The sequence below is a fragment of the Oncorhynchus mykiss genome, chromosome 20 (genome assembly GCF_013265735.2).
Source record: "Oncorhynchus mykiss isolate Arlee chromosome 20, USDA_OmykA_1.1, whole genome shotgun sequence".
Classification (NCBI taxonomy): domain Eukaryota; kingdom Metazoa; phylum Chordata; class Actinopteri; order Salmoniformes; family Salmonidae; genus Oncorhynchus; species Oncorhynchus mykiss.
This window is the reverse complement of record NC_048584.1, coordinates 6,378,620-6,402,310: the sequence shown is the minus strand read 5'-3', so window position 1 is coordinate 6,402,310 and position 23,691 is coordinate 6,378,620. Positions and strand designations below refer to the sequence as shown.

General features: G+C 42.6%; 1 protein-coding gene across 2 annotated transcripts in view; it reads left to right on the top strand.

Annotated features, from left to right (window-relative positions):
- Positions 1-22,639, top strand: part of LOC110498859 (rhomboid-related protein 1) — a 66,371-nt gene extending 43,732 nt beyond the window's left edge. Inside the window, exons 6-8 of one of the 2 annotated variants that reach the window (XM_021575526.2) lie at positions 12,099-12,199; positions 17,517-17,577; positions 18,998-22,639. In XM_021575526.2, coding sequence (XP_021431201.1) covers positions 12,099-12,199; positions 17,517-17,577; positions 18,998-19,269 — 434 coding nt within the window. In that variant the 3' untranslated portion in view covers positions 19,270-22,639. Of the gene's footprint in view, positions 1-12,098; positions 12,200-12,830; positions 13,718-17,516; positions 17,578-18,997 lie in introns of those variants that run through there. The other variant, XM_021575527.2, reaches the window with a different exon arrangement.
- The last annotated feature ends 1,052 nt before the right edge of the window (positions 22,640-23,691 follow it).

Below are 23,691 nucleotides of genomic sequence, written 5' to 3'. Positions count from 1 at the left end.
GGGAAACTCGCTAAATGGGTGACAACGAGGGTTGCACATTTTGAGGTGGAAACCTTCCGTGGGAATTAACGGAAATATATGGGAATTAACAGGAATATATGGGAATTAACAGGAATATATGGGAATTAACGGGAATATATGCAAAGTAATTAAAATGATTTAATTAAATGTAGATGTTTTTTGCATTGGATATATTTGCCATATCATATGGAGACAGAAACAGAAACGTTTTACATTATCATAAGTAGACATAATTGCAAATTATTAATTCAATCCTTCCAATAGAAATAAAACAATCTATTTAGTTATTTAACTTTAATTAAATGAGTTGACTCTTCACATGGGATGATTTCACTGAACAACAAAAGAAAGGGAATATTGAATGATCCCCAATGATCACTATCACATCTCCCAAAAACTGTTTCAACATACATCTGTGAAATGAAAGTCAAGAAACTAAAGCTTTGGTTGTATTCCTCTCAGGCTTCTATATCTTCTCCCTGGACCTCCTCAATGTCCACCTCTTGAACATCAGACTCTGAGGCCTCATCTTCACTGTCACTTTCCAACCTTGTAGAGGATGTCTTGTTATCAGGCTCAAAAAGCCATCAATTTCTCAACCCTTGTATTGGTCAGCCTGTTGCGTGCTTTGGTGTGTGTGTTCTCAAACAAGGACCAGTTGCGCTCTGAGGCGGCTGATGTTAGTGAGATTTGAAGGATGATGGAGGCAACAGGGGAAAGAGCCACAAAGTCCCTTTCACCAGGTGGCTGATGAGATATGTTGGCACGACTGCCAACGCTTAGATGTGTACTTTGCCAGACAGCCAAGAACCTTTCCCTCATCCAGGCCAAGGTGGCGAGACACGGTAGTGATGACACCATAGGCCTTGTTGATCTCTGCACCAGACAGGATGCTCTTGCCAGCATACTTGGGGTCCAACATGTACGCTGTGGCATGTATTGGCTTCAGGCAGAAGTCTTCACGCTTTTGATGCATTTCAGAACTGCAGTTTCCTCTGCATGGAGCAACAGTGAATTGGGCAGGGCAGCACGGATTTCTTCTCTTACATCTGCAAGCAGTCTGAACATCAGACAGGATGGCATTGTCTCCCTCAATCCGTGCAATGGCTACTGCTATAGGTTTCAGGAGTTTCAGGCTGCTTACCACTCTCTCCCAAAATACTTCATCCAGGAGGATCCTCTTGATGGGGCTGTCCATATCGGTAGACTGTGATATAGCTATTTCTTGGAGAGACTCCTTCCCCTCCAGGAGACTGTCAAAATGATGACAACACCACCCCAATGGGTGTTGCTGGGCAGCTTCAATGTGGTGCTCTTATTCTTCTCACTTTGCTTGGTGAGGTAGATTGCTGCTATCGCCTGATGACCCTTCACATACCTAACTATTTCCTTGGCTCTCTTGTAGTGTATCCATTGTTTTCATGTCCTTGAGGAGCAGATTCAATGCATGAGCAGCACAGAGAATGGGTGTGATGTGAGGGTAGGACTCCTCCACTTTAAACCAAGCAGCCTTCATGTTCACAGCATTGTCTGTCACCAGTGCAAATACCTTCTGTGGTCCAAGGTCATTGATGACTGCCTTCAGCTTAACTGCAATGTAGAGACCGGTGTGTCTGTTGTCCCTTGTGTCTGTGCTCTTGTAGAATACTGGTTGAGAGGTGGAGATGTAGTTCATTATTTCTTGCCCACGAACATTCGACCACCCATCAGAGATGATTGCAATACAGTCTGCTTTCTCTGTAATTTGCTTGACCTTCACTTGAGCTCAGTGGAACTCTGCATCCAGCAAATGAGTAGATAAAGCCTGTCTGGTTGGTGGAGTGTATGCTGGGCGAAGAACAATACACATTGCCTGTGAGCATCAGAGGTGAACCAGTTGCATACACAGCTTGAGCATGACATTCATCAGTATTTCTCTGACTATGTTCCTCCATTGAGTCAAAAAAAAACTTCTGATTCTAGGAGGACCATGAGCTGTTGCTATCGATAAGGTGTCTGATTCCATGAGGACCATGAGCTGTTGCTATCGATAAGGTGTCGTCATTATCATTTTCACCTCAAATAGAAGTAGAGAGACTTTTGTCAGAGGTTGCTTGTTGTGAGCGCTGAGGGAACTTTATGCACTCTGCCAGATGATTTTGCATCTTTGTTGCATTCTTCACATATGATTTGGTACAGTATTTGCAAATGTACCACCAATACTGCAATAAAATAGACAACTATTACATATTGGCCTATGTGTTTTCTCGCTGTGTTTTCATCCAGTAAAACTGTTAAGGAGTGTACGCTAGCACACAAAAACTGGCTTCAATCTTCAGCTCCAAAGATGTCCAGCTCCAGTTATGATATTGTCAAATACTGTTTGTGTGTTTGGTTTCTGAAAGTACATAATAAAGAGGAATTATTAGTAATTAGAATATATTATCAGGATATAGCAATAAAACAATATTACAAAGAAGTAACATAATAAACACTGCTATAAAAATAATATATTGCATTGGCAAAATCACAAATTTGTGTTATAACTGTAAAAAACAGTAACTGTTGATCACATGGGGGCAGAGCAAGGCAGAACAGAGCTATGCTAAATAGGCCAAACAAAAACAAACCATGGTCATAAATGTTGTATTTATTTAACTAGGAAAGTCATTTAAGAACAAATTATTATTTACAACGACGACCTACACCAGCCAAACTCGGGCGACGCCTGGCCAATTGTGCGCTGCCCTGTGGGACTCCCAATCACAGCCGGTTGTGATACAGCCTGAATTCGAACCAGGGGGTCTGTAGTGACGCCTCTAGCACTGAGATGCAGTGCCTTAGACCGCTACGCCACTTGGGAGTCATAAGGCCAGGGTAGCTTCAAAATACAACACAAGCGAATACTTCACTGACGCAATTAGCATTGTTTTACAGAACTAATAGAAGAATGTAGCTAGCTAAATAAGCACGATTGAATATCACACCATAAAGGTTATGAAATGAGTAACGTTACCTCGCGTGTCCGCGGTTATAAGGAATATACACAAATATATTATGCTCCGTACATACATGCATACATACAGTGAGCTACAGTAGAAACAACATAACACGACTTACATAATCTATTATAACGTAATAAGGCACTTACTTGATTCAAATGCACACATTTCCAAAGTGATTATTAGTAATGAAAACAACAATGACTGCGATGCGGGCACCAGACCCTCATAGATATCATCCTAACCAACTTGCCCTCCAACTTGCCCTCTAAATACACCTCTGCTGTCTTCAACCAAGATCTCAGCGATCACTGCCTCATTGCCTGCATCCGTAATGGGTCAGCGGTTAAACAACCTCCACTCATCACTGTCAAACGCTCCCTGAAATACTTCAGCGAGCAGGCCTTTCTAATCGACCTGGCCGGGGTATCTTGGAAGGATATTGATCTCATCCCGTCAGTAGAGGATGCCTGGTTATTTTTTTTTAAATGCCTTCCTAACCATCTTAAATAAGCATGCCCCATTCAAGAAATTTAGAACCAGGAACAGATATAGTCCTTGGTTCTCCCCAGACCTGACTGCCCCTAACCAACACAAAACATCCTATGGCGTTCTGCATTAGCATCGAACAGCCCCCATGATATGTAGCTGTTCAGGGAAGCTAGAAACCATTATACACAGACAGTTAGAAAAGCCAAGGCTAGCTTTTTCAAGCAGAAATTTGCTTCCTGCAACACTAACTCAAAAAAGTTATTGGACACTGTAAAGTCCATGGAGAATAAGAACACTTCCTCCCAGCTGCCCACTGCACTGAAGATAGGAAATACTGTCACCACTGATAAATCCACTATAATTTCAATAAGCATTTTTCTACGGCTGGCCATGCTTTCCACCTGGCTACTCCTACCCCGGTCAACAGCACTGCACCCCCCACAGCAACTCGCCCAAGCCTTCCCCATTTCTCCTTCTACCAAATCCAGTCAGCTGATGTTCTGAAAGAGCTGCAAAATCTGGACCCCTACTAATCAGCCGGGCTAGACAATCTGGACCCCTTCTTTCTAAAATGATCTCTCGAAATTGTTGCCACCCCTATTACTAGCCTGTTCAACCTCTCTTTCCCAAAGATTGGAAAGCAGCTGCGGTCATCCCCCTCTTCAAAGGGGGGGACACTCTTGACCCAAACTGCTACAGACCTATATCCATCCTACCCTGCCGTTCTAAGGTCTTCGAAAGCCAAGTCAACAAACAGATTACCGACCATTTTGAATCTCACCATACCTTCTCTGCTATGCAATCTGGTTTCAGAGCGAGTCATGGGTGCACCTCAGCCACACTCAAGGACCTAAATGATATCTAAACCGCCATCGATAAGAAACATTACTGTGCAGCCGTATTCATTGATCTGGCCAAGGCTTTCGACTCAATCACCACATCCTCATCGGCAGACTCGACAGCCTTGGTTTCTCAAATGATTGCCTCGCCTGGTTCACCAACTACTTCTCTGATAGAGTTCAATGTGTCAAATCGGAGGGTCTGCTGTCCGGACCTCTGGCAGTCTCTATGGGGGTGCCACAGGGTTCAATTCTTGGACCGACTCTCTTCTCTGTATACATCAATGATGTCGCTCTTGCTGCTGGTGAGTCTCTGATCCCCCTCTACGCAGACGACACCATTCTGTATACTTCTGGCCCTTCTTTGGACACTGTGTTAACAACCCTCCAGGCAAGCTTCAATGCTATACAACTCTCCTTCCGTGGCCTCCAATTGTTCTTAAATACAAGTAAAACTAAATGCATGCTCTTCAACCGATCGCTGCCTGCACCTGCCCACCTGTCCAACATCGCTACTCTGGACGGCTCTGACTTAGAATACGTGGACAACTACAAATACCTAGGTGTCTGGTTAGACTGTAAACTCTCCTTCCAGACCCACATCAAACATCTCCAATCCAAAGTTAAATCTAGAATTGGCTTCCTATTTCGCAACAAAGCATCCTTCACTCATGCTGCCAAACATACCCTTGTAAAACGGACCATCCTACCAATCCTCGACTTTGGCGATGTCATTTACAAAATAGCCTCCAATACCCTACTCAACAAATTGGATGCAGTCTATCACAGTGCAATCCGTTTTGTCACCAAAGCCCCATATACTACCCACCATTGCGACCTGTACGCTCTTGTTGGCTGGCCCTCGCTTCATACTCATCGCCAAACCCACTGGCTCCATGTCATCTACAAGACCCTGCTAGGTAAAGTCCCCCCTTATCTCAGCTCGCTGGTCACCATAGCATCACCCACCTGTAGCACGCGCTCCAGCAGGTATATCTCTCTGGTCACCCCCAAAACCAATTCTCTCTTTGGCCGCCTCTCCTTCCAGTTCTCTGCTGCCAATGACTGGAACGAACTACAAAAATCTCTAAAACTGGAAACACTCATCTCCCTCACTAGCTTTAAGCACCAACTGTCAGAGCAGCTCACAGATTACTGCACCTGTACATAGCCCACCTATAATTTAGCCCAAACAACTACCTCTTTCCCTACTGTATTTATTTTATTTATTTATTTATTTTGCTCCTTTGCACCCCATTATTTTTATTTCTACTTTGCACATTCTTCCACTGCAAATCTACCATTCCAGTGTTTTACTTGCTATATTGTATTTACTTTGCCACCATGGCCTTTTTGCCTTTACCTCCCTTATCTCACCTCATTTGCTCACATTGTATATAGACTTGTTTATACTGTATTATTGACTGTATGTTTTTTGTACTCCATGTGTAACTCTGTGTCGTTGTATGTGTCGAACTGCTTTGCTTTATCTTGGCTAGGTCGCAATTGTAAATGAGAACTTGTTCTCAACTTGCCTACCTGGTTAAATAAAGGTGAAATCCCATTTAAATAAATAAGATGGAAAATGTGAACACGTGTGTGCAGATCTTGTTCTGACGGGAGATGCGCAAATGTCTGCAGACTTGAACTGCACAAACAATTGGGAAGTGCTTGGGGAATTTTGTCCGGATCAGAAATCCCCCCCCCCCCAAAAAAAAATGTTGTCCGCAAATGTAAAAAGTCCTACTTTTATGTGAATTAATGAGGAGGCTGAACAGACCGCAATTCAAAATGTTCTTTAGAAATTAAAAACTTGTTAGAAAATCATTTGAAATTGACAAGTTGGAACAGCCAAAAATAAAAACAGTGCATTGGTTTGAGGGCAGCGTGGATGAATAAAAACTACAACTTTAATAACGTTCAGAGAACATTTTCAGAACATTAAAACTTTCCAGAAAAAAAACGTGTAACATTTAAAGAACGTTTTAAGAATGTTATTAAAAAACAGTGTTAACAAAACTCTCTCTATCCTCTCTCGTCAAGTGTGTTCAGGTATGTTTGCCCACTAATTGTGCACACCTGATCTTAATGAGTGCTTGTTTCCTTTCTAAATGAGGTATATTTGAATAGACTGATATGAACAGCTTTGTATGAGTAAAAAAACTAACATGGCATGCTAGCCCCGTATAAAAACGTTTGTAGAGTTTTACCAGTCGGGAAACTTATGGTTTCTTTCCCAGAACCAATGGGAAACCAAAAACGTACGTTCACACAACTTACAATGATCCAAATGTGTTAGATGGGCATGTACAAATAGGGCAACAAGAACTCAAACTAAGCAATTCTCTGAGAGGATTGAAATAGCCTCTCTTGAAAAGAGCTCTGAGGGGAGGGAGACTTTCAGAGCTCTGAGTTTGGTTTAAAGCACCTGAATTTGGTTTAAAGCTGAGGCAAAGTACAGTGTAGTACATTTGAACTGTTGGTATTGATTTAATGTATGCAACTAGTGTGATTTCACAGAAGTAGACACAATGTAGGATTATCAAAAAATATTCAAAAAATATGCAGTCTGATTAATGGCAAATTATGTGTGATCAGATATCAGACACGGTCATCTCTTTTCTGTGACTTGACAGCGCTGGCAAAATAAAAAGCCTATCCTTCCTTTCACAATGGGCTATCAACCTAGAAGGAATGGAAGCACTGAGCACTGTCTCATGAAGTGTGTGAATCACATTAATAAATCACCACTAATTGTCCTTGCAGAGTCCCTTCCTGATTCACTTATTGACTCACCAATCAGGAAATGCTGCTCAGTGCATGTCAGTGCTCTGGGTCAATCAGTCCATTGGTGTCCTTGGCTGTCCTAACCGTTTGGGTCATATAATATAATATAAAATAGGTTGAAAATCCTACATCTGTTAGCCAAATGATCTGTCCAAAATCAAAATGTGTAACGAGACAACAATACTTAAGCCTGTTGTGCTATAGAACTACTCTGTAAGGTAGCTATCCTTTTGAAAACACTAAACATGTTTGCTCTGAAAGCACTGAGGTGGATGCAGAGGCAGCTAGATTTGCCATGTTTTTCTCCCCTCTTAAGAGTAGAATGATTTTTATTGTATCATCTTTTGTTCTCTTCTGTAGCTGCCAGTTGGAGTGACTCAAGAGAAATGTAGCCTTAGGCAGTCAGCACTGGTCTTGGATCAGTGTCCCCTTCCCACATCAGAACCTTATCCATGATAACTCAAATGTGCATGGCTAGCCATTGCTTAGGGGCATAATCTGCTAACATCACTGCTGTGCTGCTTGGTTTAGTTTGACAGGCAGAACCAGAGACAGTTCAGTATATATATATATATATATATATATATATATATATATATATATATATATGGTAAAAATGCACTTTCTAAACATAACAAGATGATTCGTACTGTAAACACACACTGCGCACACACACATACAAAGAGCGGGGGGGTAAACTTGATGATGCTTAGAAAATCGTACCAACAAATAAATCTGTGCTTGAACGGTAAACTGCCATCTCCACACAGAAAAAAATCATCTGAGACCTCACCTCTGGGCTCCTGCTGAGTGAGATATCCCTACGTCTCCAATTCCCTGTAAGCAAGTGAGCCCAGATGACAGGCCCTGGTTCATATATCCCAAGCCTTTTAACCAGAGCTGTGCTAGCAGAAAGAGGGAGCCGTGTGAAACACTTCTGTCATCCCCACGGACTCCTTTGCTTCCCCTTTCTCCCTGCTCCCACCACTTAACTACAGATGGAGTGTCCCATCAGCGACTAGTGTCAGGTGGCAGCTTACTGGGATGTAGCCTTGGCGTTGTAACTGCTCTGGCCGCTATTAACACTTATGTTATGACAGCATGCCAGTTTAGCTGCAGTACAACGTCAGGACTGCTCTCTGTGCTGTGTTTCCTGGAAACTCATGCATTTGTTCTGTGAATTCACTTTTTCAGTTCAAATAAACATCAAAGCTTCACATCCAGCTAGTCTCAACTTGAAAAAGTGTGGGATCTCTATGGAGAAATCTCCACATTCGATAAATGCTGTATTGGAGTTATAATTGAACCGCATTGACTTCATGTTTTTTGGGCTTTGAGGAAGACCTAAAAACATCTGAGAGTAGTCGTTGTTAGGGTGACCTACGTCCCCAATTTTTATTGGGGAGCCTTCTCTGGAAATGTCCCTGATTCAGCAACCAGAAAGAAAAAGTAACTCTGAAGTTAAATCGCAGCTGATATTTCAATAGTCAAACGGATGTGCATTTGGAAAGTATTCAGACCCCCTGACTTTTATCACATTTTGTTCTATTACAGCCTTATTCTAAAAATGGATGAAATGTTTTTTTCCCCTCTACGCACAAGACCCATAATGACAAAGCGAAAACGGGTTTTTAGAAATGTTTGCAAAGGTATAAAAAATGTAAAACAAATAACTTATTCAGACCATTTGCTATGAGACTCGAAATTGAGCCGAGGTGCATCCTGTTTCCATTGATCATAATTGAGATGTTTCTACACCTGTGGTCATTTTAAATTGATTGGACATGATTTGGAAAGGCACATACCTGTCTATATATGGTCCCACAGTTGACAGTGCATGTCAGACCAAAAACCAAGCCATGAGGTTGAAGGAATTGTCCATAGAGCTCCGATTACAGGATTGTGTTGAGGCACAGATCTGGGGAAAGGTACCAAAAGAATGAAGGTCCCCAAGAACACAGTGGCCTTGGTTAGGGAGGTGACCAATAAGCCGATGGTCACTCTGACAGAGTTCCTCTTTGGAGATGGGAGAACCTTCCAGAAGGACTATCTGCAGCACTTCACCAATCAGGTCTAAATGGTAGAGTGGCCAGACGGAAGCCACTCCTCAGTAAAAGGCACATGACAGCCTGCTTGGACTCTCAGACCATGAGAAACAAGATTATCTGGTCTGATGAAGCCAAGACTGAACTCTTTGACCTGAAAGCAAAGCGTCACGTCTGGAAGAAAACTGGCACCATCCCTACGGTGAAGCATGGGGGTGGCAACATCATGCTGTGGGGATGTTTTTCAGCGTCAAGGACTGGGATACTAGTCAGGATCAAGGGAAAGATGAAAGGAGAAAAGTACAGCAATTCTTGATGAAATCCTGCTCCAGAGCGCGCAGAACCTCAGACTGGGGCGAAGGTTCTATTGACTTCCAACAGGACAATGACCCTAAGCACGCAGCAAAGACAGAAGGAGTGGCTTCGGGACAAGTCTCTGAATGTCCTTGAGTGGCCCATCCAGAGCTCGGACTTGAACCCGATGGAACATCGCTGGAGAAACTGAAAATAGCTGTGCAGCATCGCTCCCCATCCAATCTGACAGAGCTTGAGAGGATCTGCAGAGAAGAATGGAGAAACTCCCCAAGAAGACTTGAGGCTGTTATCGATGGCGAAGGTGCTTCAATAAAGTACTGCGTAAAGGCTCTGAATACTTATGTAAATGTGATATTTCAGTTATTTAAAAAAAAATATATTTTCTCATTACGGGGTATTGCGTAGATTGAGGTGAGGAAAAACATTTTAATACATTTTAGAATAAGGCTCTATGTTGAAAAAGTCAAGGGGTCTGAATACTTTCTGATTTCACTGTACATGTACAAATGTTGTCTATCCCTGTTCCAAACTCGTTTGAAGCTGCAAACCTTTTATGAGGACATTTGATCATTAATACATTGTAACCAGAACATGAACCACTGCCAGAAACTGTTTCAGCATAGGTTACAAACTTGGGGGATTCAGAAATTATTAAATGTAGGCTAAGAAAAATGTGGAGGGGGAATCCATTTCTGTATAATAATTAATAGCGCTGTTTGAAAGGGCAAAAGCAAAAATGTATAGTTTGTAGTAGTTTGTAGCCCAATGTTTTTCCCCAGATTTTAAATTAAAAAATCTGGTCAATTTAGTCCATGTGAAAGTTGCTCCAATTCTGTTTTTTCTTGACTTTAAAGAGATCATATGCCACTCCGTGTGTAATTGCAATTTCTTGGAACCACTAAAAATGAGGCCCCATGGATCTGTACAAGTCTTGAGCTGCTGCACCCACTTCATCAAGCCTTGTATCTTCCATAAATCTATGTAAAATGGACGTGTGAGTGTCGGGGGGATAAATGACTCAGGAAACGCACTCCGATTACCATTTGTCATCAGATGATGATCACCACCACAGGCTTGACATGGCACTCTTTAAGGAGCTGTTCTAACTCTCTGTGGTCTCTCTGCGCGCACACACAGAACACCAATGGAACATGTGTTATAGATCTGAGATCAGAATGCCGGCACACCCCTGCTTTAATTAAAAAAGTTACTTTTGTTTAATCAGCCCTTTTTAATTTCTGTTATCTGCTCATTTGCATACTTAACGATGGCTGATGGTGTCCTTATGAGCAACTGCCACTGTAATTTACTGCTTAAGATTATTTTCTACTTCATAGCGAGTATCACTAAAACTATATTTACATGGTGACTGTATTGGCGGGTCAGTAGAACAACAGTGTGACACGTTGTAGAATGATTGCTATATCTTTATGGCTCGCACAGTTTCAGACTTGAAAACACATTTTTCGACAAAGCACTTAAGTTTCACTGCGTGATTTGAGACAATAATTAGAAAAATAAAAATTCCTGCTGTAAGTGCTGTGACAATTTGTTTCCTGCACAACTAGACAGTACCTGCTACCCATATAATTACATATAAATATAGTTCCACTGTAGAGATACTTAATTTTACTTCATTTTTCCACTCCAGTCTTTGTCTGGTCACATTAGCTGTTTGCCCCATCATTTAGTTTGCCAGTGTCTGTACCACCTTAAATTAACCAATCGTTTTAAGTTCAGTCTTGCAAAGGAATTGGCCCATAGCCATGCTATGCATATTTCTGATTAGACTTTTCTCATGAATACAGCCAGTCTTATACAGAATTGATGAAATCATCCAGCTGACTGGTCTGAGTAGCATGTCTATTTTGGGAACCCAATTACATTTATCTTCCAGAGTAGTCATACTAGGCTTTTGTTATCATATTAAATGTTGTATAAGGTCATTCATTGGTGTTGGGCCTTCATTGACAGTTTTCTTTAGCATCCTAAAGAAATCACAAATCTAATTCAATTCTACTTCTTTCTATAACACTTTCAGTCATTTGTGACAGAGAATGTATCAAAAGCCAATGCTCAAAGTTTCAGTATAATCTGCACGGGATCAAGAGGACTTCATGGTGTCATGGCATTATAGCACGACAACATCATAAAGAAACCCTATTATGGGCTCCGTGTAATGTGTAGATTATGGTCTTTGTAGCTGCCCATGAGGTTAATATGTGTCCAAGTATATAAAATGACATTTTATGACTATGTTCTGTTCTGTTTAACATGACTGTTCTATTTTATGGGCCTGGTGGTGGTGCTGGGACCTGCACTACAGTGTAAGCATGTGCACAGTATGTGGGCGTAAAGAGGGCAAGTCGACTCATGCCAGACAGACAGACGGGATGTTTTATTTTGGTTTCTGGGTGATGTTGGAAGAAAGGTGACTGAAACGGCTGTTTGATGAGTAACCTAACCCTTTCTTCTTCTTTTTCCCTCCCTCCCCCAACATGTTCCTCTTTCACTCACACATTCTCTCTTTCTGAACGTCTTCTCGCTCTCCCGCCATCTTTCTCTGCCTCCTTCTCTCCCTCCCCTCTTTCTCTCTCCATCTCTCTCTCTCTCTTCAGGGTCCTTGACGGTGTCCATCACAGACATGCGTGCTCCAGTGGTGGGGGGCTCCGGCGGGGTCTATGCTCTGTGCTCGGCGCATCTGGCCAACGTCGTCATGGTAACTGCCGTCATTATTGCCCCCGTTGTTACGCGTGATAACAGTATCAATGGAGACAAAATGCCAGAGCCATCCCCTTGGAGAGAGCTCATCCACACAACATCCTGTTGTTACGTGTTTAGATAGACCGCTGTGCTTGCCGTCATCCTGAAGCTCTGCGGGGGGTGAGTGGGATCGTCAATGCAACCGACGAGTTTTACTAAGTGTTCCATGCCCACGAGTGCAGATAGAGAGGGGGTACCTATCACAGGAGGTTGATGGCACCTTAACTGGGGAGCACGGGCTCGCTGTAATAGCTGGAGTGGAATGGTATAAAACACATGGTTTCCATTCCGTTTGCGCCGTTTCAGCCATAATAATGCGCTGTGCTCCCCATCCTGTGGTCCCTATCAATATGATGAGTTAAGGACTGTTTATAACTGACTAAGAAGTGCTTTTTTGGATAAGCGCCATTAAATATTCCAGAATTGTCAGAAAGGCCCTCTGCAGTGGGTGCATAGACTATTGACTTGACTTGAATACACCTTATCTACTCTCCACTCCTTTTCCAGCAAAGGATGTTTTTATTCCACCTTTAATCTGTTATTCATTGTTTTCCTTTGTAATGTATTCTTATTTCCTCTCTATTTAGAGCCAAATCCGATGCATATGGGAATATTCAAGTCAATCTGTTCCTCACTACTCTCTGGATGACTGCTCTGCCAAATGTCCCTGCAACAGAAAACATCAAATGTGTGATCACAGTGTTTGTGTGTGTGTGTGTGAACGTCAGGATCAGTGGGACAGGATGTGTGATGTCTCATCACATTCTGTCAGAGGACTCAAGGCTGTGTAAGAGCTGATGAATCACTCTTAAGTAGAGTAGGCCTTTTACTACGGGCAAAAGACACGCCAACAAAAGTCTAACTCAAAATGCATCAGCAGCCCCAGAGCAAAGAGTTTAAACTTTGGTCCCTGCTCCCGGCAACTAACCCACTGGTCACACAATAGTTGACTCATTATTACGTCTTGTACTCTTGATTATTATTATTTTTTTCTGATGTTTTCAAAATGAAAATGAGTTTTGACTCGTTTGTGTCTCAGGTCTTTTTACCCCAGTAGACCTCATCTGTCTGAAGGCTTGTATCATTGGTTATGTGGATGAAATAATTAAACTGAGGTTTTGACTCACTGCTGTCAAGGCCATCAAAATTATCTAGGTAATTTCCTGTTAAATCGTCCGAATCTTCGTTAAAGTTCAGACTGAACAAGAAGTCTGCACCTCCCCAGCATTTACTTTTTATGTATGTTGCTCTTATATTTTATAGAAAACTTTTTTCATCTACTCATCCAAAGTTAAGTGAGAAAAACGTTCAATTTTATTCACCCCTTTGTGGGTGTGTGGGCCCCCATATGGAAAAACAATACTATAGTAAACTGGTCTAAATACTGCAGGATTGCTTTATTTATATACTAGTGTTTACTGTAGTGTTTTTGCGGACATGACTGTAGTATACTGTAGAATTCACTGTGGAGTTTTTGCAGACATGACTGTAGTATACTATAGAATTCACTGTGGAGTTTTTGCAGACATGACTGTAGTATACTGTAGAATTCACTGTGGAGTCTTTGCAGACATGACTGTAGTATACTATAGAATTCACTGTGGAGTTTTTGCAGACATGACTGTAGTATACTATAGAATTCACTGTGGAGTTTTTGCAGACATGACTGTAGTATACTGTAGAATTCACTGTGGAGTCTTTGCAGACATGACTGTAGTATACTATAGAATTCACTGTGGAGTTTTTGCAGACATGACTGTAGTATACTGTAGAATTCACTGTGGAGTTTTTGCAGACATGACTGTAGTATACTATAGAATTCACTGTGGAGTTTTTGCAGACATGACTGTAGTATACTGTAGAATTCACTGTGGAGTTTTTGCAGACATGACTGTAGTATACTGTAGAATTCACTGTGGAGTTTTTGCAGACATGACTGTAGTATACTGTAGAATTCACTGTGGAGTTTTTGCAGACATGACTGTAGTATACTGTAGAATTCACTGTGGAGTTTTTGCAGACATGACTGTAGTATACTATAGAATTCACTGTGGAGTTTTTGCAGACATGACTGTAGTATACTATAGAATTCACTGTGGAGTTTTTGCAGACATGACTGTAGTATACTGTAGAATTCACTGTGGTGTTTTTGCAGACATGACTGTAGTATACTATATAATTCACTGTGGAGTTTTTGCAGACATGACTGTAGTATACTGTAGAATTCACTGTGGAGTTTTTGCAGACAGGCAGTGCTTGACTTGGGCCGGAACTCTCCAGAGCGCCTTACCGGCATACCGGCTCCACTATAAAGTACCCTATCACCGGCCCAGATTCACACATGGAGACAAAAAAGGTTGCTCAAAGACGGGATCTGCATTGACTAGCAATGGAGAGTGGGCATTCATTTTCTGATGCCGCTAGTCTGTGAATCTGTGTGAAAGTAGGCTGTTCGATTGAAAATGCACCAAAATGAATGTGCATAATGCGCTGTTCCAAGTTGTGAAATGAGGGTTTCTAAGGTCATGGAAATTAGCTTCATCATTTTTGTTAATGTAATTCATGAAGGCACACTTTTAAAGATTAACAATCACTTACAAATCACCATATCAGCCATTATCAGAATGACCTGTGTGTGTGTGTGTGTGTGTGTGTGTGTGTGCGTGTGCGCGTGCGCGTGCGTGTGCGTGCGGGGTGCCATTGCCCGAGGAGAGAGAATGCGACATTTCAGCAGCAGGTATTAAATACTGACAGACAACAGACTAACTAAATGGCTAAGTGGAAACAGGTTCTCTGGAGTGATGAATCACGCTTCACCATCTGCCAGTCGAATCTGGGTTTGGCAGATGCCAGGAGAATGCTACCTGCCCAGTGCATAGTGCCAACTGTAAAGTTTGGTGGATGAGAAATAATGGTCTGGGGCTGTTTTTCCTGGTTCGGGCTAAGCCCCTTAGTTCCAGTGACGGGAAATCTTAACGCGACAGCGTACAATGACCTTCTAGATGATTCTGTGCTTCCAACTTTGTGACAACAGTTGTCCATACAGAGGTCGATACAGAAATGGTTTGTCGAGATCAGTGTGGTAGAACTTGACTGGACTGCACAGAGCCCTGACCTCAACCCCATCGAACACCTTTGGGGTGAATTGGAAGACCTAATCGCCCAACATCAGTGCCCGATCTCACTAGTGCTCTTGTGGCTGAATGGAAGCGAGTCCTCGCAGCAATTTTAATTTGATTTATTTATTTAAACTTTATTTAACTGGGCAAGTCAGTTAAGAACAAATTCTTATTTACAATGACGGCCTACACTGGCCAAACCCTAACCAGGACGACGCTGGGCAAACTGTGCACTGCCCTATGGGACCCCACGGCCGGTTGTGGTACAGCCCGGGATCGATCCAGGGCCTGTAGTGACACCTCTTGCACTGCAATGCAGTGCTTTAGACCGCTGCGCCACTCGGGAGCCTAAATGCAATGTTCCAACATCTATTGGAAAGCCTTTCCAGAAGGGTGGAGGCTGTTATAGCAGCAAAGGGGGAACCAACTGCATATTAATGCCTATGGTTTTGTAGTGAGATGTTAGACAAGACGGTGTCCACATACTTTTGGTAATGTAGTGTACCTCACTTTGAAGTAGCCAACCTTATTCATTTGATCCCTGATTCATTGAATGAGGGAATAATTTTACAAAGAAAGCCAAATACTCTTATGTCACAATAATTTATATCAACGGTGGCAACCAAAAATCTGCAGTTTCCAGCTACAATAGTCATTTACAACATTAACCATGTCTACACTGTATTTCTGATCAATTTGATGTTATTTTAATGGACAAAAAAATGTGCTTTTCTTTCAAAAACAAGGACCTTTCTAAGAGACCCCACACTTTTGAACGGTGGTGTATTTTTCGTTATGTGTCGGAACCCAGTAAGACTAGCAGTCGCCATTGGCGTCGGCTAATGGGGATCCTAATCAAACAAATAATACATCAAAAAACACCTGCTGACTAGGGTTAGCTAAAATGTCCCAGCTACCAGACGACGTTAGTTACTGTTAAATTAGGGGAACACCTCGACCGGAACATAAGACACACCATTGAGTTGGGTCAACAGTTCTGAGCAATGCAACGGACCAGACAACACCAAGCAAAAGTATAACATGTTTATTACAATTGTAACACCTAAACTTTAGACACGGATTCTAGGCCCATTAAAGGGAAACTGTACAGAGGCAGATATAAAGAACAAGCTAAGTTCATTAAAGCTTGGAAGGTTAGGTTTGCTTGTTTGACAGATAACACACATTAACAAGAGTACACCAAAATGACTTCTTAGATTTGTTACTTCCACTAGTATCCCCACAATTGAGGGATACTACAGTGTGTAGTATATGCTTTTCCAGTATACTACAAAAATCTATAGCAAGCACTACACGATCGAGGGATACTACAGTGTGGAGTATAGGATTCTACATCTAAAAAGAGACACTTATTTTCGGAGCGGACAGCGTCTTTTGACGCTGCAATGCAAAGAAAAGTATTACTACAAGCACCCTATTATCCTCTTGTCTCTGTGGAGGTACAGCTTCAATCAAATCCCTAAGCTTGGTGTTGAGACAGTCAAAATGGAGGACACACTTCTCTCCGCCGAGAGCACAGTCATGTAAAACAAACCCTACTTCAGTAAGGAAAACACTCATCCTTTATTTGTGATATTATTGCACTTTTATGAGGCCCTGCCGTCCCACAGGCATATCAATCAAATGAGCAGAGTCATGTTTATAGGACTCCACTTTATTGACTTTCTTTAGTATCTTTAATCTTGCCTGCCTGGCTTCCTCTGCATGGAGAAAAACACTGCTGCGCCCTCCGGTTCTCCCAGGACCGAGAGGACGTGAAGAGGGATGTGATTGGTGCAATTCTTCATCCTGTGGAATACATACGTTATTGTGAGGCAAAAGGATTTAGTTTTATCCCAGGAGGAACACGTGCTTTTTATTGGGCCGTTCTTATCCTCCGTTAAGGTATCTTAACCCTGATTAATAGATCGTTAGCGAGGTGAAACCACCAAATGGAGACCAGCCAGGTGTATAATTATTTCTCTGTCTAGTAGGCCTATTCTCATCCTGCCTGTATTGAAATGGATTTCTGATCGCTCTGTGGTCTACACACATTCCTTAATGCAGAGATGGTGGAGATACTGTGTAAGCTGTAAATATGCAGGTCTTTGGAACTGACTGTGTTTGACTTGCCTCTTTCGCTCTGTGTTGCAGAACTGGGCCGGCATGCGTTGTCCATACAAGCTCCTCCGCATGATTCTGGCGCTGGTGTGCAGTAAGTTTCATGCTATATCCATATATCCATTCCATAGCCACACTATATTCATTCTCGAGAGCCATTGGTGTTATGGTCATAGCTGCATCCAGACATAATTGGTGTGCGTATAACACCCCTTAACTTTAAGCCTTCCTCATGTCCACACAACTGCTGACAGTATAATTTAATTGCGAGGTAATTATAACTTGAGTGGGATTTATTGGCCTCCTGAAATGGAGATATTGTTCTAGTGCAGTTGTTAATTGGGAGGAATGAGTGGTCCTCTGGTTACATGTTGGTTATGTTGCATTTTGTTCAGATGATATTACTCTTTGCTGTATGGCAGTGACTTTTCCCCACATGGGGGCCAATTCACTACGACTTTCGTTACTGTTCTATATGTCCCCTCCATCTGTCCCTCGTCTGATTCTAAACCTCAACCTAGCCTATCCTTAGCCAGAACCCTATCCGTTAACATAGCCTTAGCCTTATCATAGCCCTATCCTTAGCCAGAACCCTATCCGTTAACATAGCCTTAGCCTTATCATAGCCCTATCCTTAGCCAGAACCCTATCCGTTAACATAGCCTTAGCCTTATCATAGCCCTATCCTTAGCCAGAACCCTATCCGTTAACATAGCATTAGCCTTATCATAGCCCTATCCTTAGCCAGAACCCTATCCGTTAACATAGCCTTAGCCTTATCATAGCCCTATCCTTAGCCAGAACCCTATCCGTTAACATAGCCTTAGCCTTATCATAGCCCTATCCTTAGCCAGAACCCTATCCGTTAACATAGCATTAGCCTTATCATAGCCCTATCCTTAGCCAGAACCCTATCCGTTAACATAGCCTTAGCCTTATCATAGCCCTATCCTTAGCCAGAACCCTATCCGTTAACATAGCCTTAGCCTTATCATAGCCCTATCCTTAGCCAGAACCCTATCCGTTAACATAGCCTTAGCCTTATCATAGCCCTATCCTTAGCCAGAACCCTATCCGTTAACATAGCCTTAGCCTTATCATAGCCCTATCCTTAGCCAGAACCCTATCCGTTAACATAGCCTTAGCCTTATCATAGCCCTAGTCTTGGCCAGAAGTGTAACTCTTATGTTATCTGCACCCTGGCTTTTGCTTTCAACTGAACTGTACTCAAAACCATAAATCTATCTGCCAAATCCCACATTTCAACTGATATTGATGACTTACGATACAATATACTTTATTGTCCATTTACATGGAAATTCATTTTGTGATGTCAGCACACAAATACACAAACACAATACAATATATTACATCCAGTAAGGAAAACTGGAAAGTTAGTACACAAGCCACAAATGTAAATTTGCACATATCAAATCTGAATCTGAATCTCTTATGTCCCACTGTTCAGTAGCCTAATGGGGGAGGAGATAAACTTCCTCTCCTTTCCATTGCAGTGAGTTCGGAGGTGGGCCGTGCCGTGTGGCTGCGCTTCTCCCCGCCCTTGCCCTCCTCAGGGCCCCAGCCCAGCTTCATGGCCCACCTGTCGGGGGCGGTGGTAGGCATCAGCATGGGCCTGCTCATCCTGCGCAGCTATGAAGAGAGCCTGCAGAAGCAGTGCTCCTGGTGGGTCATCGTCTTCTCCTTCATCACGTTCCTTCTCTTTGCGATTTTCTGGAACATCTTCGCCTACGAGCTGCTAGGGGTGCAGCTCCCGCCTGCTCCCTGACACCAAGAAGCTCCCTCCCACTCCATTACATTGTCCCTCTCATTGTCATATGTCAAGACCCGTCCACTTTACCATATCCTTTTCCTGTCCCCTCAGCCAACCTCCCAACAACACCATTCAAAACACCATACGTTTTTTTCACTTAAAACTGTACAGGGCAGGAATTATTCTTTCCATGTACCCATATCATCAAAAAATCATATCTGTTTTGTGGTGGGAGGGAATTTGGTAGCAACATATGCAGGTGAAACCTGTGTAGCTCTCTTCATATCCTCATTGTGGAGCAGCTATGTAAAAAGGTCATCCCTTTTGTCTTTTGTGTTGAAGCTTTACCCACCTCAAGGTTGAACCTGTCAGCGAGCCATTTTGGTTAATACCCATGCAGCTTCAGTTCTCCTGTGTTCAGAGTGGGTTCATGACCCTTTAGGTGCTTCTTACTGGACAGGTGTGCGTTCTGTCAGTATCCCTCACTGCCCCTTTTAAAGCCATGAGGCAGCAGGGCACCAGTGTTCTATTGCTCAACATGCACCTAAACACAAGATCTACACTGTGGAATAATGATAGGAATTCACAGGAATGGGTATTACATGTAACAAGGCATGCAGCTAGGAAGTATAGAGGTGGAAAAGACAAGAGGGGAGAGGGGAGAAAAAAAAATGCTGAAACTGTGACATCCTTTCTCCTCACCGTCACCACCGTGGTGCTCATGTCCGTAGCCATTGTCACTCTCCTCTTCCACCCAACCTAAATGCTTCAGCAGGTTAGCATAATCTCTACCAGTACCATATGCTAACCTGCTAAGCACCAGCATCTCATCTAGCTAATGCTATATGGTCGTAACTAAAACGCTTGCTCTGTGCACCTTGGACACACCAGCCTTCACCCTTCTGTGTTGCCATCTCCAAGAACAACTTCTGCCTGATGCTGTCGGTGTGGGAACGCAAAGAGAGAGATGCACACACTGTCAATTCTCACTCTAACACACTGAACTGGGGAGGGCAACGGACATGTTATCATCGCCTGACCTCTGACCCCTGTGCCCCAGCGGGCATTGGGGTCGGTCTGTCGAGGCCCAGTCTATACCTCAGTGTCTCATTCTTAGGGACTGTACACTTTTGTAAAGGAATGTAAGCATAAAAAAAAGTGTTAATAATTTATTTATGTTTTTCCTTTGATTGTGGATATTATATGTTCATAATTAAGAGTATATGTACTTGTATTTTTTCCTTGTTTGGGAAAACAAAAGAAGAAAAAGTTTCAAACGGTGCAGACTTAATGCTATGATTGTTCTTATGATTACTCTTACAATACAGCTTTGTTCCTCTGAAAATAATCAGCGAGCAGAAATCTCTGGTTACTATGACGAATGAACACCAATGACGCAGGTTACACTCGTCTTTATAAATCTTAGTGCTTTAAAGAATAAGCCATAGAAGAACCAATTCAACATAGACATGGAAAACAAAGGATGAGTAAAAACAGTCCGTGCCTGATTTCTGGTATATGCTTTGGTGAATGTTTCTGCCGTGTAGTCGTCATTATTAAGGTCAAAGCTGATCAACTATTTAATATGTTATGTGGTAAATGAAAGACAGGATGACAAAGCCAAACTCTTTGTGCAAGAACATGCTTGAGAAATGCTGGACTGTTAAACATGAAATATTTGTTGTTAAACACATCTTAACAACTTGGTTGACCGATAGAATATTCAGACACAGCATTACTGTATGATTGACAGATTCCAAATCACCCCAGTGTGGTGATGCCTGACTAGTCTTTTTTTTGTTAATGACACATTTTGGATAGAGGAACATGCCCCAAATTAGCTCATTGTCTGAACCAAGCATTTGCTAAACTTGAAATTAAATTGACTTATTATGTATTATTTTTTTCAGTTTGTAAGCTAATTCATGTGAAAGATTTCTTCTGACTGCTTTAGAGAAGTTTTAGTTTCCAATGTTGACAGTTGGTCTCAGACATAATCCTCAGCATACATGATTGTCACTGACATGATACTCGTAAACCATAGAATCCATAGGACATTAACACAGAAAAGGCAATGGGGCCTACATAGGGCTAGAAACTAAATATTGGTAAAACTGTTAATAGGAGTAGGAACCTTCCCGAAAATGAAAACTAAAGGGGATGATAAAGGCTGAAGTACAAGGTACAAGCTTCTATTTCCACCCCCTTAAAAACACACCCAGGTCTCAGTTAAGTTATTTGTCAACCGGTTGTTCTTAAATGAATGCGTGATCAGTCTAAAATAAGTCTCCCATTCTGTATTCATAGACATGTTCATTTTTTCTCTCTTTTCACCATGGCGTTTGAGACAGCCGTCGGAGGAATTAAGAAGTGCGTATATCTTAATTTAGCAGGCAGAGAAGAGGTCGACGGGAGTAGTTTATTACCCGTCTACAAGCCAAATGACTTCACCTTGGGCTGCATCCAAACACAGCAGTATTAACAACACGTCTTCTACAAAAGCCCATCCAATCCCACTCTCCTTTTGGCTGAGATGCCCCTGCTTTGTCCAGACATCCGAGGATCTGGAGGGAGAGGCATAAATGCTGTGATGAAGGAGCACGTGTCAATCTACAGGCTGACATATGTGACCGTTTTAGATGGTGCCAATGTGTGTCCATGAGCGATGGCGGGAGAGGGGGAACAGAGGAGGAGGATTGGAGATGGCACCACTCATAAAACACCATTGGGGTGAAAGCAACTGTGTGTGCCTTCATATCTTGTCTTCTACCCATCACAACGCCTCGGGCGTCAGAAATGATGTATGGCTATTACGAGGGGCTCTGTTCTACCAGGACCCGGGGCTCCACCACTGTAAACATGATCTATTTTTCTTTAAGTAGATGTGAAAGGCTGCATGATGCTGATTTAATTGCTGTCTTTTATGTAACATATTTGTTTTCATCTGGTGAAGAGTAGGATAGGGGCCAGCCAACCATACCATGTGATCCATTATATAAATGATGCTCTATTGATTAGAACCCCACCACCACCTCTTTAGTGAGTGGTCTACTGGTCCCCTCCCCCTTCACATTCACTATGTAAACAAAGGTATGCGGACACCCCTTCAAATTAGTTGATTCAGCTATTTCAGCCACATCTGGGGCTTAGCTCCTCCTCTGACTCCTTCGATCAAGGTTACTGACCACACCCCCTGGTTACTGACCACACCCCCTGGTTACTAACCACACCCTCTGTGATATTTTCATGAGGGCACAATGTTGCAATCTCCATAGACAAACATTGTCAGTAGAATGGCCTTACTGAAGAGCTCAGTGACTTTCAACGTGGCACCATCATAGGATGCCACCTTTCCAACAAGTCAGTTCCTCAAATTTCTGCCTTGCTTGAGCTGCCCTGGTCAACTGTCAGTGCTGTTATTGTGAAATGGAAACATCTAGGAGAAACAACGGCTCAGCCGTGAAGTGGTAGGCCTCACAAGCTCACAGAATGGGACCGCCAAGTGCTGAAGCGCGTAGTGCTTAAAAATCGCCTGTCCTTGGTTGCAACACTCACTACCGAGTTCTAAACTGCCTCTGGAAGCAACATCAGCACAATAACTGTTGGTCGGGAGCTTCATGAAATGGTTTTCTATGGCAGAGCAGCCGTACACAAGCCTAAGATCACCATGCGCAATGCAAGTGTCGACTGGAGTGGTGTAAAGCTTGCCGCAATTGGACTCTGGAGCAGTGGAAACGCATTCTCTGGAGTGATGAATCAGGCTTCACCATCTGGCAGTCTGACGGACTAATCTTTGTTTGGCAGATGCCAGGAGAAAGCTTCCTGCCCCAATACATAGTGCCAACTGTAAAGCTTGGCAGAGGAGGAATAATGGTCTGGGGCTGTTTTTTATGGTTCGGGCTAGGCTCCTTAGTTCCAGTGAAGGGAAATCTTCCATACAGACATGGTTGGTGTAGATCGGTGTGGAAGAACTTGACTGGCCTGCACAGAGCCCTGACCTCAACCCCATCAAATACCTTTGGGATGAATTGGAACACTGACTGTGAGCCAGGCCTAATCGCCCAACATCAGTGCCCGACCTCACTAATGCTCTTGTGGCTGAATGGAAGCAAGTCATCGCAGCAATGTTACAATAATCTTGTGGAAAGCCTTTCCAGAAGAGTGGAGGCTGTTATAGCAGCAAAGAGGAGACCATCACCATATTAATGCCCATGATTTAGAATGAGATGTTCAACAAGCAGGTGTCCACATACTTTTGGTTATGTAGTGTATTTGTCAGTGTCCATGAATAGCCTAACATTTTGAAGGAAGGAAGGATCGGTATTGAACCACATCACCATTAAAGGACGTCACTGTTAAAACCAATGATATATATAAAGCCTTGATTGCTGATGCTAATGTATGTATTGGCCAATGACAGGCTTTGAAGCCACTGGT